Source organism: Fulmarus glacialis, unplaced genomic scaffold (assembly GCF_000690835.1).
Source record: "Fulmarus glacialis isolate BGI_N327 unplaced genomic scaffold, ASM69083v1 scaffold22308, whole genome shotgun sequence".
Taxonomy (NCBI): Eukaryota; Metazoa; Chordata; class Aves; order Procellariiformes; family Procellariidae; genus Fulmarus; species Fulmarus glacialis.
The window spans coordinates 1-19,475 of NW_009229229.1; the positions used below are offsets into that span (position 1 = coordinate 1).

The 19,475-nt window shown below is 36.0% G+C and overlaps 1 protein-coding gene across 1 annotated transcript; it reads right to left on the bottom strand.

The window, feature by feature from the left end:
• Positions 1-873: 873 nt before the first annotated feature.
• On the bottom strand, positions 874-18,761 carry TXNDC11 (thioredoxin domain containing 11; the record flags this gene model as incomplete). The annotated part of the gene is made up of 7 exons (XM_009583789.1): positions 874-1,044; positions 2,318-2,463; positions 4,940-5,723; positions 8,220-8,420; positions 9,605-9,717; positions 10,971-11,064; positions 18,632-18,761. Coding segments are annotated over 7 exons (1,582 nt in total), but the record flags the coding sequence as incomplete, so codon positions are not given.
• Between the last annotated feature and the right edge of the window lie 714 nt (positions 18,762-19,475).

The window sequence follows — 19,475 nt, forward strand, 5'->3', positions numbered from 1 at the left end:
GATAGAGTTAATTTTCTTCATAGCAGCTTATATGGTGCTATGTTTTAGATCTGTGATGAAAATAGTGTTGATAACATAGGAACGCTTTGGTTGTTGCTCAACAGCTCTTTCACAGCATCAAGGCCTTCTCTGTTTCTCACTCTGCACCAGTGGATACACTGGGAGGTGGGGACACCACCAGGCAGATGACCTGAACTGGCAATAACCAAAGAGCTATTCCATACCATGTAACGTCGTGGTCAGCAATAAAAGGGAAAAGAGGGGGCTTTAGCGGGGTTAGCCATCTTTTACTTGGGAACCGTCTGGGCATCGGTCTACCCGGTCACCACAGGAGGTGGTGAGTGAGTGCCTTTGCATCACTTGTTCTGCTTTCTTCTCTCTCCTTCCACTTATCCTTCAATTATTAAACAATTTTGTTTTGTTTTGTATTATCTTGACCTCCAAGTTTTCTTGGTTTTATTCTTCCTTTCCTCTTCACCCGTCCCACTGGAGATGACGGGGGGAAGTGAGCAAGCAGCTGTGTGGTGCTTAGCTGCCCACCAGGGTTAACCCACAAAAATATGTATTTTGCCTATCTCAACAATTTCTCAAATACTACAAAATATAATTAATTGCTACAAATAATCAGAGAGGGGTAAAAATTATTTTCTGCTGCTGTTTTATTGATTCACTTCCTGAAATTAGGAAGCTTCAAGGTTAATTGCACTGTTTAAAAACTCATTTTAATTAAACTGCATAACTACTGCAGGGAGATTGAAACCCACCAAATTTATACAGAGGAAAACAAAATAATACATTCAAAGAGAAATGAAGCAGATGACATTCACATCTACTATTGCAAGATTGTAGAGAGAAAAGAAGTAATTATTTTCTAGGCTGATGACCTCAATGAACTTATGTTATTCTAGACAGAAGAAATTAGAATCTTTTTTACCTTGCCACAGTGAAATTATCTGGAGGCAAAAGCCGAGCAAGTTGAATGAAGATGTGATTAAGAGAAGCACAGAATCCACACCACTGTGCATAATAGAGCAGCAAGACATTCTGGAAAATGAAATGGAGAAGACTTTGATTACCTATTGTAGTTAATCTGCAGTAAAGGAGAACTAGTCTTCACAACATCTAAAACTTGGAACCCTTAAAATGTGAAAGGAAATTATATTCTTATGTTAATAAACTTTATTATAAGCTATTTACTGATGCCCTCTGTCTACTGAGTTAACACCCAAAAACTCTGGGGAATTCTCTTTCCATAAAGAAAAAGACATAATTAAGAGGGTTATTTAGTTTATTCAGTTCAGGATCACTCCCTTTAAGTGAAAATGCACCAAACTTTACTACACTTCCCAAGATTCTTTTGCATTCTTAAATTCCTATGTATCTAACAGTGACTGTATGCTTGGGGGGGCAGGGGATGATGTCTAGGCTTCTGCTTTTTGCCTCTAACTAGAAAAGCAGGAGTTAGGGCTGCTGGAAACTAATTACTGGAGATGCATATATTCACTGCAGACCTAAAAGACAACGGATATTAATCCTTACTATCACATCTTTGAGAAATCGAAGTAATTTAACTAGTGTTCAAGATGACATCTTATGTAAAGCAATTTCACGGCATGCAATTGGAAAGCTTTTACCTGTAAGAGTTCTGGGTTTTTTGCTGTGTGCTTTCAAATAATGCCTTAGGTTTAAAACCTTCCTTTTTTTTTTTTTTCATTATGTCTACTTTGCAATAATTTTAAACTTTTTTTTAAAGTAAGTTTTTTTTAAAAAATGCAATATATAGAAAAAAAATTGTGGTATATTTATTTCCTTTGAGGTATGAAACACAGAAATCAGAATATTCTTCAATGTTACCTCAAACCCTATGTATTTAGCATGTACTCCTGCTACAGTGGAAGAAAGGAAAAGAAAAAAATCAAGTCACAGACACTTTTTTTTTTTTTTTTAAAATTAAAATCTATATTTCAAACACACAGGGAAAAAACCACACTTCCTCCTGCCAAAAAAACCCAAACACAACAAAAAACAACCCCCAAAAACTCAACAAACCTTGAACTGTGGCAGAAACCTGTCAGGGAATCAGTTGCACTGACTTCTTGATTATTTTAACACCAGAAGATGATGTTTTGCAGATTTACTTAAGATCACACTATTCTGAATTGCCTTTTTAAAAAAAAAATACTTTTGAATTGTTACAAAATAACATATTTTATGTTACTAATAAGCAAAGCACATCAATGTGAAAAAAAGAACGAGACCCCCTCCTCAAAAGTCTGAGCAATGATTTGCAAGAAACTTTTTCAGTAATGAGGTGTACCTTTTCACTCAAAAACACGGTATCATGAAAGGTATTAGTAGTCACTTCAGTGATTACACGCTGTTCATGCAAATGGACTGAAGAGTCATCAACAAGATGCCTTTTCAAGGGACTGTAGAGAATACTGAAATTTTTTATGAAGTTCTCTGAAATGAAATTGATACATAACAAAGTTATTTCAGTTTCACAAATATGTCATTTTGGCAGTTTTTACTTTGGGATTCAGAAGAACTTACAGAGAAAATACAAATTCAAACCTGGTTTCATGTCATTAATTTTTGACAGTTTGGTATCAACTCTTCAGTAACCACCACTGACGTGAAAACAAGATAAAATTTCTCTGATTTTTTGTTTTGCTCATTACAGTCTTCTTTTCACTTGCCACACTGCTCTCTAATCTTGCTTCTACTCCTATTCATTGTACTATAATAATAATTCTCTACTCTCCTAATCTAGCTATACACCTGGTAAGTCATAAATAGTATACTCTCACCATTTTTCACTTTCTGCATAGCACTGAAGTATTTGGCCCTTATCTCGAAGGCTCCACTTAATTCCACATGTATTTGCATTTTTTCTTTAATTTTTAATTATTTTCCCTGTAATTCTCCTTTTGCTTTAGACCTTTAAAGACTGTGCTATTCCCGTGCCAATATGACCAGCCACCTTTTGTTTACCAGTGATCACCTTCCCCTTCATTCAACTGTCTCCTTAGTTTTAAGAGATTTAACAAGTAGCTGGCCAGCAGTAAAAATTTAAAACAAGCCCCAAAGCCCTCAAATTACCTTCAGCTACGCTCCTCTGAGCCTGGACCATGTTCTCTAAATTGCTGCAAGATATTGACTGTACCCTTCTTTTCAATTTAGATAGAGAAATATTATTCTACGCATTCTAAAATAAGAGTATTCAATAATCAAGACAAAAGATATAATATCAAATACATAAAAAATAATTATTTGATCAAACAGAAATATCTTGTGCTCGTATTTCCAATCCAAAAACTAGGCCCAAGTAGAACTGGCACTTTTGTACATACATACAAAATACCAGATCATCAAGTTTATCTCTGAAATGCAAACAACAGTATATTTAATTTTATATTTATTATTCAGCATTTCATTAAATTCTTACACCAGACCAAAACATTTTTTTTCTTTCTAGATCTCCAGAATCTATGCATGATTAAGTAATAACTAAAAGGAGGGGGCTAATTAGAAGACATACTCCTGAATTTTTAGAAACCATCTGTAAAAACTGAAATCTGTTAAAGGTATTAAACAAAAATCTGTTTTGTTATTTTAAAATATGAAAAGTTGAGAGGCTTAAGGAAGTAAAATAAAATTTTAAAAAATTCCACAAAACCCAACATAAATCACAGTCAGTCCTTGACAAAATATGTAGGAACAAAAATTTTCCAGAAGTTCAAATGACTTGGAATAGAAATATACTGAGTGTTCCTTAGCAGAGAAACCCTCATCATGCTCAGGAAATCCTGTGACCTGAAGAGACAGAAAGTACTGGGGAGCAGAAAGGGGAAGGAAATTTCTATCTCCTCACTCTGATCTTAATTTTTCCTAAGCATCCTTTTACGGTCACTGGGGTTTTTGTTTGTTTTTCCAGAGTGTTCTTCTGGGGGGTTGGGATGGAGACAGCATACAGGGCTGGATGGGATCCTTAACAACACGGCTATTTGTTCTATGTTGTGCGTACTTCTGTACTTATGATTATGGCAAAATGGAAAACTAATTAATGCTATAAGAATTATATTGATATACCTTCTTGAACAATTTAATGCTATGTTCACCTGAATTTACTTCCATGTTTAGTTACACTGCTAACATTAAAAAACCCTGCATTTTCTGAAGGTGAACTTGGTTTTGCACATTATCATGACAGGTAAATGCATGTGGCTAGGCATGTTGTGTCTTATTCAATAACCTGTAAATAAATAAGAACTGCGATCATTGGGTTGGTTGGTTGGTTTTTTGCTTTTGTTTTTGAGGTTTTTTTTGTTGTTTCTTTTTTTTTCCTCCTTCAATTCAGCCAGGAACTAGAGTATTGACAGATTTGGCCAAAACCACTTCAGAGCTCTACCTTGAAAACACACATACTTTTCAAAATAAATTTAAAACAATTTATAAGTTGATTTCAGAGGACAAGAGGAAGGGCTAGCCTCTGCTGGTAAGTGGGCAGTATCGCACAAAATTCTGGGATATTTTAGTACACAGAACAGCTGAACAAACACCACCACCACCATTAATATACAAATGTCTTCTGTAATATCAAAGGTGTTAGATGCACAGTAATTTTTTTTTCCACAAGCAAATTAGTTTAGATTTTACCAATTCCTTCAATGCATCAGGCAGTCAAGAATCACACATTCTGAGGTTCACTTCTTTTAAAGCAAATTACTTCTGGTATATGAAACTTAGTTCTTACGTCATCTAGAACTGACTGATTCTACTGCTTGGTGAACTACTAAATAAATTAGAATAGAGTAAATTACGACTCACGATGTTGACTATAGTCTCACGTTTCAAAATGGCATTAAGTTTTCCATTCATAAGCTTACTAGCAAACTTAATTTTCTTATCTTAAGCATTTGTATAGCAGATACCATACCCAGGGTAGATCCAACAAGTGACTGATTTTGATCCAGGACATAGTGCACTTCTTCTTTCAGGTCAACAATGGCAGCAAATTCTTTAAGATGAGTAGATCTTGATGCTCCTAGTCTCTCTGCATATATCCAAAAAAGATTTGAATCCAGTAGATAAAGATTCAAGGTTTTGTTGGTCCTGCAGCTCAGACCAGTAATGTTAGTGCCACTAATATGAAGGTCAGGAATAAAACAATTCCTATCCTCAATATGAGGAATAGACTGTTGGGTGTTATCTTTCTTCCCATGGGAAGAAAATGCTACTTTGCGGGTCTGAAAGATGGTCTTCTCGGAACTAATGAAACTTAAAAAATTCCTGTTTACCGTCCTGCAACATGCAGTGTAATAGCTAAAGGGACTATAGAAACTTAAGAAATTGCTGCATTCTATGGTATTTGATATAACTTGAAAAAAGGTACGTTCCTGGAGGTAGAAAGAGTCCAAAGCTGCTTCTATCTCTAAAAAGTTACAGTGTGGCACATGGACTTTATTTGGTTTGACACCAAGTGTCTGGTTAATGCAAAGCTCACAGACATTATGAGTTCTAGATATTGAATGCCACTGCGGAAGCACCACTGTATTACAGCATGGGTACTTGGTTATTGAAAATGTTTCTGATAATTTCGTATGTGCATCTGGTACAGAGGAATCAAAAGCTGGTGAATCAGTGCCTTCTAAGGGTTGAAGATCTAGCTCAGCTGCCTGGCTTTTATTACAGTTGTGGTATTCCAAGGCCACTTTGGTAATCTGGGGGGGGAAGAAAAAAAAAGAAAAATTAACTGTACATAGTTCACGCAAATGCAATTATCTGTTGCAGGTTTAACAACATATACGCAATTAGAGATGGAATCTCAGAAACGTAAAGTTGACTACTCTTCATTCTTACAGAAAATTATAGGAGGCTCTGACTTGATAACAAAGTTAAATTTTCAGATATTTCAGCATGTAAGAATTAAATGTACAGAACAACAAAAAGCCACTTTAAAATTTTTTCAGTCCACTACACTGATCTTAAGGTCCTCTTTGCATCATATTTACCACAGTGTAATAACACTACATTTTAAGGTTAAATCCCTCTACATGAAGCATTAATCAGTTCAGGTTCCTGAATTTCCCTTATTTTCCAATACGAGGAGAAAATAAATAAAAGCATTCCCATATGAAAAGAGAAGAGATTTTTTCCTCATATAGGTGGTGCACAAATTTTGTAACAATCACTAGCAGTGTTGAAGCAATGTTAGTATTCTCTCAGCCATGGGCATATAGTTGTAATACTGCAGGTGTACTTTGCATATAGTAATGCATGACTTACTGGGAGAAGAAAGAAAAAAGGAAAAAAAGAAAAAAGCCTGCCTCTCAGCGCAGACACTCCTGTGCTGCATCACCATTTTGTTTTTCAGAACCAAGAGGAAACAAGCAGCGAAAAAGGCATGTGTATGGACCACAGAAGGAATTCCCTTTCTAGGAGATAAATAACAGAACATACAAGAAATGAAAATGAAACAGGAAGTTTCCCTTCATCCTCATCTATCCCATTAAACATAATGAAAATACACACATTGCTTACACAAGAACACTTTGATAGGAATCACTATAATTACCAAAGGGATGTTGAAGCATTACATCTAGAAGGGGTGCTGTGTCACACAACCATCAGTATTAAGATGTTATCTATAGCAACAGTTTGTTACAGTCTTTAAGAATTCATTGTTAGATGTTTTCATCCTGAAAACGCTCAATTAAATACTCAGAAGAAATTTGACCCCTCATACTACAATCTAGACTGAAGATTTTGACTACCTACATAGAGAAACATGAGAAGAAATTATAAACAGAAAACCAGATTTGTGTAAGAAATCTCATTTCAGTGAGCTACTATCAGAAAAAAAATTTTGCTCTGAGAGCTTTCAACATACAACTTGACAGTCTTGTTCTTTGCAAGTGCCTTACAGTTGAGTGTCACTGCTTGATGAAACCCAGAGGACAGCTGCAGCAAACATCTATGCCTATGGTAAACAAGTTGCATAATATCTCTCTATCAAAGTGAAGCTATACAGGGTCAACTGAAGTATTCTGTATCTCATTTCACATTTTGGTAAATACTGTTATTTAGCAGAATGAAATCTGAATTGGAACATCTTATGTTGCACTGATTTCATCTAAGTGGTACCTGTTACTAGAATGTTTAATCTATGACAAGCATCACTGAACTAAGTCTGCCAAAAGTAAGACAGGTTAGTACAAGAATAATCGCAGTTCTTTTCCAGTCTTTCCACAAAGATTTCCATAACCTTATCTTGTAGCAGCCTAGCTTTTATTGTGTCTATTTCTAGTTTGGCTAAATATTGTACCGTAAGTTATCTTCATTTTTTTCCTCATTCAGACACTGCAATATTAATTAGGCCTCCTTGTGGAAACCACACATTCCAGGACATAGATGCCATGTATATAAGTCACATTGCCACCAACACTTAGCCCTGCTTTTCATCTTCCACGGATGCTTGTTTCTTGTTCCACGCTGTCCTTAGTGCTATACTGTGATGTGCAGCTGTGTGATATACTAAATGGGACAATGGGTTCCAGCTGAAAAATAGCCCAGGGAAAAAAAAGTATTTTTCAGCCAAGTTAGTTTCCCTATCTCATTTACTGCACAGCTACACAAACTCCTGCCCTAGGCAGTTCAGAAATGGAAATAATGACACAGCGAGAGAAAATTGGAAGGCAACTAAGGAACGCACAGGATATAAAAATCGGATTAATTCCGAGCAGTTTTTCAATTGGGCTATATTTCAAATAACACTGTCTGGTTTAATAAAAGGTCCATTCTTCCTTGTGTAACCACCTCTGGAAAGACGGAAGGAGAGGAGAGACAGAATAGAGTAGACAAAACACAAGTCCTGCAATACTTAATACATTCTTGCTCTTTTGTTTGAGCTATGTCAGCTGGAACAGAAGACCAAAGATCTGCATCTCACACAGTACTCACCACAAAAAGAAGGAAGTCAAGGAATAGAGTTAGATGCTTGTTCTAAACAACTGTTGACATGAGACAAAGGCATGTTGTGTGGGATGCAAACCAGCGTATGCGAGTTGTGATAATATGGCTTGAGAAAACGTGTTTTCAAACAAAATTGAATACTTGGAACAGTGAAATAAAATACCTGTCACAATTAAGCTCAGAACCCTGACTAGAGTTCTCAAGTTCTAGTATTTTTGAAGTGAAAAAAGAATTACTTCACTTACTTCATCTAAAAGAGGATGAATTTCTGCTAGGGGATCGTAAGGTATAAATATGAGAAGTGCTGGTCCTTTCTTCAGCTCGTTGTTTAGAAGAAGGCTTTTTCCACCATGTGGTCTCAGCCAGCGTATGAGCATCTCTCGATTTTCTAGAGCCCACTTGCAAATATTCTCAGCAGTATAGTTCATGATGTTATTTGGATATATCTTGAAGAGGGAAAAAATAATTACTTGTCCTCTCTTGGTTTAGTAATGAATACAGTTCTCAAATATGGCATGCTTTGTTACTGTAATGCCTAAAACTCTCTTCCCAGTTTCATATACCCTTTCCCTTTGGGAAATCTTTCCAAATGCTCATCAGATCATAGTAACACACACAAGCTTTCAGGCAAAAAGTATTCTACCAGGGAAGCTCCTCTTTCTTTTACTACATCTTTATAATCTTTACTTTTCTCACTAGTATAAATTTTCTTTATAAGTGAAAGAGCTCAGTCTCTAAGCTGGTATCATCACATATCTTGATTTATGGCATATTAGAAAACTTTTTCCCACTACTCATTCACCACATTAACTCATTTTAAATTAATCTTTTAAGACCCCAACATCAAAACTGCACTTAAAACTGGTATTTCTTATTACTGAATGCAGGGAAAAGAAATGCATGATAAAAAGCGCTCACAATTCTAGGGTCATTTTAATAAATTAAGGCAAGTTTATCTTAAATCATTTGCACAGACAAAGGTAGTTTTATATTATTTACCAATAATTTAACCTGAAAAATCCATGTTTTCCCTAGTCTCAATTGAATAAAATACACATTACAGTATTTATCTTCACAGAGTTTCCACTCATGGTAGCAGTGTGGATAGATAAGGTCTCTATGCCAAATAGCAAATCTGAAAGTTAGTATTTTCAGTCTCAGTCTTCCAAAAATCAGGCACATAGATTAAGAGTTACTATAAATTTTCAATTAAATTAATTTGCCTGATTTTTCTAATCAGTGTAATGTCACACCTTTAAATCGAAAAAAAAGTTTTCACTATTCTTACTCTCTCTCCACAAAATCTCTTTGTCCATATCCTCATTCAAGTAGCCTTCTAATTCTGACCCACTGGAAGAGGTAGAAACTTTAGGAGAGAGTCTTTGTGTAGTCATTTCCGAGGTGCTTGGGTTTTTTGGGTTTTATTTCGATAGAGACAATCAACTTGGGTCTTAGCTACTGTTTAGAACAGCTGCTGACTGGTAGAATGAAAATATGTATTACTGTACAAAAATATTGTTCTTAAACATCCTGTATCCTAAAGCTCCGTGAAACACTTCATGGTCTACTACAACAGAGCTTCAACCTCCATGTACCGTCTCAGAGTCACTACAACATAAATAACACTCACAAGAGATGTGTTGACATGTCTGTGCAAATACACGCTGCCTGAATGCACCAATGAGATCTCCTCTGCAACATGTTTATCCGTGATCACTCCAAAGCGAATTGTTCCAAGGTAATCTGAAAGGGCAAATTTTCAGTTTTTAAATACAATTATACACACCGAACTTCTCTCCTGAAAGCCTTCGAAGAACACCTTCAAACCAAAACACAGAACATTGCTGTGTAAAGGCACAGAAATCTTACTGACTAGCAACTGCCAATATCGGTAATTAAGTGAGGTAGAAGAAAGATGCCAAGAGCAGGCAACAAGAACAAATATGTTCCTCCTCTGCACTCAAGGTATAGAGAATGTTAACCTGAATTGTCCAATTTCTTGATTGCTTATTAAATATAGAATCTGATATCATAGATGCACCTTGCTACGTGTTACAGCACCTCAGAAGCCAAGATGAGATATACATATAAGGAAAATGTATGAACATTGACTGTTTAGAAGATGTACATTTACAATAAATATATAGTTTAAATACGTATTATAGTCTTTCTATATTTATAAATATGTATACACAAGGATAGAATGCTTCTCATCTTTACGTTGCAAAGAACTATCCCAACGTATAAATGGGGAATTACAGAACAAAATATAGGAGAACAGGCTCTATATCATATACCAAGTCCATGGCACAGTAAAAGTCAGAATAATGGTATCAATTTCCTTCATTTGCTGACAGGAAGAAATATCCATAAAATGCGCTAATCTTAACTTTAAGAAAGTTCTATCCAGAATTTATGATCCCCCCCCAAAAAAAAGGTATTAATCATATAAAAGTTTGCATATTTAAACACAAGAGGTTTTGTATTTTAGATTATTAATGCAAAACAACAGGGGGAGAAAGCCCTTCTCATCATGCTACCTTGTACCAGCTCTGTAACACCATCCAGGAAAGCGCTTCGTTGAATTCAGTTACTAAGTATTAACAAAGTCAAGTTCATCCTATGCCTCTGAACCGGACATTTCAAATGTTGCACAAAACAAACAATCTTGGACTCAACTTAAATAAGTGCTAGTTTGATTATGGCTCTATATGGGTTGCAGCTACATGTTTAGGTTTTTGAGGAAACTGTATCTTAATGTATCCTTGAATAGCAGCCTGTCATATACTTTATTCCATGACGGCCAATCACATAATAGGCCTTTTATGTAAGCAATCCTCACACTGTAATAAAAGACAGTCTCGTAATTAGATCAGCATCAAGAAACACTCAAAAGGGATTAATTCCCAAGTTACAAAATATTGCAAAAAACCTACTGAAGCCCACATACATAATTCATTCACAGATGTCTTAAATTATGAAAATGAAGCTTTTACCTTTCTTTAATGAATGTAATGCTGATGTGAAGAATGTTAGATAACCAGGTGGTTGAGGTGAAGCATTGAACTCAAAATATCCTAGAACTCCAGGCTGAAATAATAAGAATTAGACTTAGTTAAGCTATTTTCAAGTATAAACATATGGGGCACAGCAATTATTTGCCTACAGTAAAACACAACAGATTTTAAAAAGACAACAATGTTAACTGAAGAACAGTCACTTTATGCTGCAAGAAAAATTTTAATATTAAAAGACTGAATGGAAACCAGTTCTAAAATTGTCATTCAAAAGGTATGTATGAGGAGGGTTTTTATGGCTGTAGATGCGTAAGTTTCAAACCACATATTTCCCCATGTTAGCTATAAAAAGTTCACTAAAAACAATTAATATTTGCTTTGCAACTATTTTATGAGTCAGCTCCAGCACCAACATAAGAACCATAAGCATCATAAAGACTTCTTTTAGAATTGGAATATCAAATGTGATTTTTCAGAGTATAAACAACTTAAACAGTAACACTTTAATTGTTCACTATGTTGCACATAATGAGCAAATACATATGAATTCACACATTTCGTACGTGAATACTTGAACTGCTAAGCCAACTTATCATCCCATCATTAAGCTATCAGTCATTGTAAATTCTTTCAGTATATCCTGCAGGAGTCAGTGAGAGATCAGCTGCACAAAAATAATGAAAGAGCCCCATATCCCACCTGCATATCCATAAAGTTCTTCAAATTGCCAAACAGACAATTCAAAATTTAAAAGACTCATCCCTAATGGGCCTACTGACTTTGCCAGGTATGAAGCGTGAATGGGTTCATACTAAATTCAGGAAGAGAATCTGAGAGAAGCTGACTTGAAACAGGGAGGTGCGTAGTCTTTAGACTTCTCTTGTTCCAAAATGTCAATTAAGTTTTGGTTTTAAATTTTTCAAAATATAAGCCATTAAAAATTATTATTCATTATGTTCTTTAACGCATCACTCAAATTGGCTTAATAAACTTTCAGGATGGAGTAAGTGATGGAATTTGGTTATTTTGTGTTGTTTCCCAGTTCCACCAGTGCATATAGAAAGAGCATTTGATACACAAAGCAAGAGCACTCTAGGGATTGCTGGGGAACAAAAGATTCCAGACTTCCGATCACCCATTTGTGTGGCAAATATATTCCCACATAAGTATTTTCATTTGGTATTTCAGAGGCTGCTTTATTTTTTTGTTGAGTTTTACATACAAAATTTTTAATTTCTTTTTAAAACATGAACATATATTTTACCTGTTACTGTCATTAGTGATATGAATTCAGTTATTCATACCAACCAACATGCTCAATTCAGTATGAATTAGCGATCTCAGGATGTTCACCAATAACAACACTGCCCATTCTAACTAACAACCTGCTCTTTTTAGGCAGGAATTATCTTTCATGAATGAATGCTAAACACAAGACCCTTGTTCATAAAGATTCCTTATGAGGTACCCCAAGAAAATTATCAATAATAAAAATGAGATACAACCAATTAGTGACATTTCTGCTATAAGAATTGTCAAGAAGGAAATAAAAATATAAGTAAAATAGAAGTGAAAAAATATAGCAAAATAATAGCACTCATTCTTCTTTTTTAAACAATAAACAGGTTAGTGTTCACCTTTTCCTCCTAGTACCAAATTAAGACAGTAAAAAGAAACAATCCCTTACAAAAAACTTTTAAACCATTCAAGTGAACCAAAATAAGGAGACAGGTAAGATGATCAAAATTTAGGTTCCCATTTCCTAGGACCATTTCTGAATACCATTACTGTATGAAGCAAACTTATGGCACCAAATAGTGAATGAAAGAAGAGTCAAAAGGGACAGTAAAATGTGACAAGAAGACAAAAGTCAGACCTAGAAATATTTATAAAGTTATTAAAAAAGATTCTGATTCTGACTGCCAGTTCTGTTGTACACTAATAGCAGCTTAAGACTTCCAGATTGTGAAGAATGAGATGTTTCCATGAGGCATTTTTGGAAAGTATTTTTCAATAAGAAAAAACTGTAGTGGGAGAATATATACTGATACTATATGCCTAATCAGTAAACTGGTTAATTAATGTCCTTTTAATGATCATCCCAGAATAGTTAAAATTTCCTCCCTGTTACAGGCTGCAATTATACATGAGGAAAGTGTCTAAAATGCTGTATTTCTTCTCAAGTACCATGCAGATTTTCCTGTTCTTCTGTCAGAATAAAGAAGTTCACTTGCTAATACCAACTACTCTGTTCATTTTAACAAAATTGAACACTTAAAGGTGCAACTAACAAGGAATCTTGCTCCGTACAAGTGAGATTCAAGTCTTACAGAAGAGAGATCTCGCTGTAAATAAGAGGTTCCTAGTTTTGAATACAAGTATGCTAAGAGGAGCTTGATGGCAGCAATTCCCACTTCCTTTCATGTAAGAACCTCCAAAACAACCAATAACTGGTGTAGCAACAGCTACCTGCATACTGTTTATGTGGGCATCTACATAAAAGCTGTTATTGATGATCAGCTGCTTCCAAGCAACCATCTATGTGGAGTTATGGTTAACTATCTTCATGCAGGCAGTTAAGAATAATCAGTTGAACAGGATATGACGTACCGCTATATAAAGTTGGAGGATAAAGTACTGGAATGTGACATAGGGATAGTTCAAAGATAACTGCATTAGGAGCATTGGCATTACTAGAGTGGAGCTTACTGGAGCTTTTCTTTCCATGAAACAATTTTCAGCACCTGTCTCAAACCGAGTGTCTGTAGGAAAGGTTTTGGAACAAACCTGAGGACGTCAATAGTGAAAAGTCATTAGTACCATCTTCTAATAAAACTCATATATGGAAATACAAAATTATTAATTGTAGTGTAGCCTATTTCTTGCTTGGTCTCTACACCAGAAGAATGGGAAGTGATGTGTGATGCCAATTAAATAAACAAATAATGGATTTGACAAGAACCTCAACAATTAAAGAACCGCAAGTTTATAGAAACTTTAAGAATTAACAGAGATCTTCAGGTGAGTAATTTTTATTGGAGAACAGCCAGCATGGTTTTATTACTGAACCATGCCTCAAGTCTATCAGAGTTCTCTGAAGGAATGAGCAAGCTTGTAGATGACTAATCTACTCAATGCAGCATACGTAATTCCCCAAAAGCCTACAAGAAGTTACCAAACACACTGGAAGAAACTAAGGTGATAAGGAATAACATGGAAGGTCCTTTTCTAGATTAGTAAAAAAGACAGAAAACTACAGGTAGAAGTTACTGTTCTTCCACAGTCAAAGACAGCCAGCCAGGATGTGTACTGATGCTCATATAGTTCAACATTTCTATAAACACTTTAGAAAAGGGAGAGAAGGGTGAGGAACAAAATTTGCAAAGGTTATTGGCAATCATCGAAACTACAGCTGACTCAGAAGATTTGCAGAAACACAGTATTAAATGACTATGTGATGAAAGAGCTCTGAAATTTAAAGGCCAATATTTGCGAAGTAATTGGAACAGAAAAAACCCCACAGCTACTGATTAGCTTTTACAATTAGATAAACGCTTTTACTACTCAATTAAGTTATTTCTATCCCAATTTGTATTTATTTTTATGTTTTGGCTATATTGCATTGAAGTAAGGGAGATGATTTTTTTTTCAGAATCTCAGACTTGTGCAGGCAGGCAATTCCTGCCTCATTTTACCTGTGAACACAGGAAAGAAAACAGCAAGAGGAAAGGAATGTGTTATCTCTGAGGAACAAAAGAACCAATATTACACACCACTAATTCTATATTGTAGAAATGCAAAGAAGAAACTGTTGATTGATACTAGATTAATTAAATTTGCCAGTAAAAGTCTGTTCATTTTCTAACGATGTTAAAAACATTGTATATCCAGAACAGAAGCAAATTCTCACATCATCATTTAACATAGGCACCACAGTACTCCACACAAGAGCAAGCTATTAAGCCAAATCCACTTCTGGGTCAGATCCTACACAGCTGGTTAACGCTCAGGAAGCATTTCTACACAAATAGAGCAAAGAAGAAAGCTGACACCATGTTAAGACATATGCCAGCTACCCCCAGAGAGACCAACAACTCCCCCACCTCTCCCAAAGCCAGAAAATGATGAGCTCGCTGGGCACATTTAATTTTCTTAAGTGAATGAAGCTTTTTGTCTAGCTACAGAAGCTGCACGTTTTCCTCCTCTGTGCCTCAGAAGGATGAGGCCATTTCTAGTAGCTGGGTTAGCTAGATGAGAAACGAGACATGCCAGTTTGGATTAAAATGAAATGCTTACATCTCTGCAGTTAAGAAAACAAAAGAAGTCTGATTAGAGGTACTTACACATACCTGGAGTTATAGTAGGAACTGCGTATCTTTCTCCTGATGTAACAGATCTTCCTATGCATTCCAAGATTTTATCTGCTTTCCAAATGGGATTTTTTTCCTTGCTCTCAAAAATTAAATTCTAATTCTTATCCAGTTCTAGTTTTGCACTAGTATCATTCCATAACCACAAAAAAACCTTAAATACTATCAGAAAATGCAGAATCTTAACTTGCGAATCTTCAACCGTAATTTTTTTCACGGGGTTTGAGCGCCCTCTTCTGAGATCAATACAGCATCTCACGATACTCATTATTGGGTTGAGGAATGGACATAACACCATGTAACTAACACCACTTGCTCTTACATTTAGCTGGATTCTGCTCATCAGTATTTCTTAGAAATAAAAACATGCTAATTAACATTTGAATACAAGATAAAATACTGCTAGATTTCAGTATCTCTTGGTGTGCTTCAACTTAAAAAAATGCTTTGAATGTTTATCTTGGTACCTTTACAGTACTTGTTAGTTCAAGCATACTAACATCTTTAATGGATTTCGATATTCAATTGAGTGTGGGTAGAGCTCCTGGTTTTCTTTGCTAGATGCTTTTCCCATCAAAAGCTGGCTACTGGAATTTGAACACAAGATTAAAGCTCCAAAAGCTTCACAGATTAGATGGAAAAGGACAACTATGGGCTTGAAGTCCTGGCTATCAGTAAATTGACAAGCAACAACAAAATGCCCTTGAAACAAGAAAAGAAGGGTGCAGTAGCTCTTTTAAGTGTGAAAATACATGCTGAGCAGAACTTCAGCTCGACGTGATGCCCTGCAAATGCATCACTCATCTAGTCATAACTTACCAACTTGTTGCCTGCTCCAGATTATACATAGTGCTATCCTTGGACAGAGAAAACAAACAATGGGGACCAAAAGTGAGTGACAGGCAACTGCTTCCTTAATATGGGAGACCTTAATACCAAAGTAGAATGAAACAGCCAAGGAACAGAACGGGCACTGCCTAAGTGCAGTCTGGGGATCAGCTACAAGAAGGTTCTTTTCAACGGAAATTTTCAAGTCAAAATTAAATACCCCTAACCTAAGTTTGCAGAACCCACTCCCTAGCAGAACACAGAACTGAAAATTAGATACTGATGATGACAAATCTTTCAGAAAATATTCAGAGCTTCAAATTAATTAGCTTTTCAATGAAGAAATCACAAAAGCCTGATCAGGCAGCAGACAGTGCTCAAAATGCCCAATGATCTATCCTTTAGTCTCCTCTCCTTTCCCTTCTGCTAAAAATTAACATTTTTACTCTATAAAAGATCAAAAATCAAAGGAAGACACTAGCCAAGGCTCTCAAAATAGGAATTAGTTTGTGGCATACATGCTCCTCCTGTAACCTACTCTACTCCTCAAACTTTCTCACTTGAACACAGGAGTCACCTCCTGGATTGTATCTTCTCCTACAAAACGTATAAAGTTCCTCAACTTGCATGGAAAACATTAGAAAATGTTCACATTTCTAACTGTTTAAAATTATGAAATAACGTGTTTATTTCTGGTTTAAAACTAACTTTTCCTCTGTGCCTGACTATATTTCCGTCTCCATCCATCTTCATATACAATTCTCTATTTCTTAGGTCTTCCCTATATCCCAGCTCCTGAACACTCAGCATTTGCTTTTCTTATTGCACTCACCAATGTCCTGTTCCCTGAATGGATCTTACTGCATGAGGTGGCTGGTTTTTTGTATCCCCTTCTCCCCCTCTTGCTTAACTTTACAGAAGCAAGACACTGAGCATCTAGTGCCATGGCCTGGGAAATAACCTCAGCCTTAAATGGCTGCGGGGCAGCATGACAGATCAGACTCTATTCTTAGTCCATTTCAGAAAAAAGAACCAACAAACACTGAACATAAACAGAGATTGGGCATTTGGAGCCACAGAATTTGAAGCACAGGAAGGGGGGGAAGTCTGAACATAGAAATAAAAATATCTGTTCAATTACTAAGCAGTATTTAAAAAAAAATATTTTGTGGTTCCCCCATAAATCTGTCTTTTATCTTAGTCTTTTTCCAATGGAAGTGCACCTCCTACTGTAAAGCAAATTTAAGCTTAATGACACTATGCTTATTAGTTACCTTTTGCAGACTACCAAGAAATAATTCACATAACATAGACCAAAAACCAAGCATAGCTGTTTTTCAAATCTCTATAGGAGGCAAAAAAATAACAGAGTTTTAGAATGGCAACACTGAAGCAGTGAAAGGACAACAGAATTGCTTGTGATCACAGAAAGTATCAGCATCAGAGACAGAAACACAACTCTCTACTCCTCACTACTCTGCTTAAAACACTGGAAAACTAAACCCATGAATAGCTCCTGAGGGATAAACTGAAGTGTGAACAGCACAGCACCTACCCATGGTAACTACCTGTGTGCGTCCCCTTACGCTGTGGCAGCTTTCATTTCACAGCACAGGTTGTGCTCCATCCTGCCGCAGAACCAGTCATTAGGACATATGCTAATTCAGAGAGGAACTCTGCTTCATTCTCAAACACTGGAAAGCCCCTCACATGTTTTGGCCACTACTACAGTATCAATTTGCTGATCAGGTTTTCCATTCTGCTCTAATAGCTTGGGATTTAGTAACACTATGGTATTTCTCCATTGTGCGCTAGAGAAATGAACAATTATAAAGGGATTATAAATGGTTCTGTTGTAAGCGCATTTTGTCTAATTGGAAGTTATTAATCCACTAGTATTGCTACCAATCCTGGCATCTCTGAATACAACAGACCGAAAATTAATAAAACGCGATGTACCAGTGGATTAAAATCATGAAGTTACAGCATACGAAGTGGTTAGGAGCTGTTGTTTCCACTATTTCACATTTGTTTTTACTTAACAGACTTATCTTTTTAGAAAGGGTTAATATTCCTTTAAAAATTAAAGCAATGATTATATATTTCTCAAACGCTTTCCCAACTTAGACTGCAAGATTTTTCCGAAAAGATTTCTCCCTTCTTTCTTGTTCATATGTAACTTTTTGGTGAGGTAACACCTGATTGTTGTCTCTACATACTAAAGTACTGTAAATTAAGAGCATCACTAAATCATAAGAGTCACTATACAGGGAACCAACATTATGAATTTGTCATTTCATATTTTTATGATTTTAACAAATTTACAGGGCACTGATTTCAGGATCCTGGAAATAAACTAGTACTTTGGAGCAGATCAAATTGTGAAACAAGTCAAACTCTTTCTGAACCACAGTGGTAAAGCTAGAGAAGAGAGACAAGTACCTCATAATTTGAGAGGAAATCTAGTAATTTTGATCGAGACGAGATGTAGAGTAGTGGTGTCATCACCCGGCGAACAAACTTTTCAATATAAACAGCACTCATAGGGCCTTTGTATTCAATTGGTCCAAAACTAGTACCAAAAAAAATAATAAAACATTAAGACTTAAATTAACAATAGAGAGAGTCCCTCCTGGGGGTGGCAGAGATAGGAGTTACATAGACAGCATGCTCAGCCTCTAGGGAATTGCTCTCTGCGTTAATTTACAGTGGCTTCTGTAACTGGTAGAGGAGTTGTGTTACCAGACTTGAAGTACAGCGCAGAAATGGCAGGGACTCTAACGCAGTGTCTATGGGTAGGTGCAGTGTGTTGGTGGGGACGAAGGGATGGAGACCACCTCTGAGTGCCTTTAAAGAAGTTAGTAAATTGCAGGTATGAATTATATGATCATATACATATCTTTCTGCTTTGTCCGAAGTAAATACATGTGACTTAAAAATACAGATCTGAAAAATGTCACTATTTTAACTTGGTTTTTTAAAATCTTTTATAAAGTTCAAACAGTATCAATCTGAAAAGGTGCAATGTTTTTACACAGACTTTTACAAGTAGCACTCAATAAAGCAGGGACAAATCCAGTCGCACTGCTGATGAACAGACTCAGCGAGTCTACAGTTTCTTCCCCAGCCATCTGATAAAACAGCTCACACCACATTAGGTAGTGCTAAAACAGAAGGCGGGCCGGACCTCGTGGCTATGATTTCCAGAGCTTCTCCTTCATCCCTTTGAAATCCTGCATCTGATTTATTATCATTAGGTTGGACAAAGCATCACAGTCCAAAATGA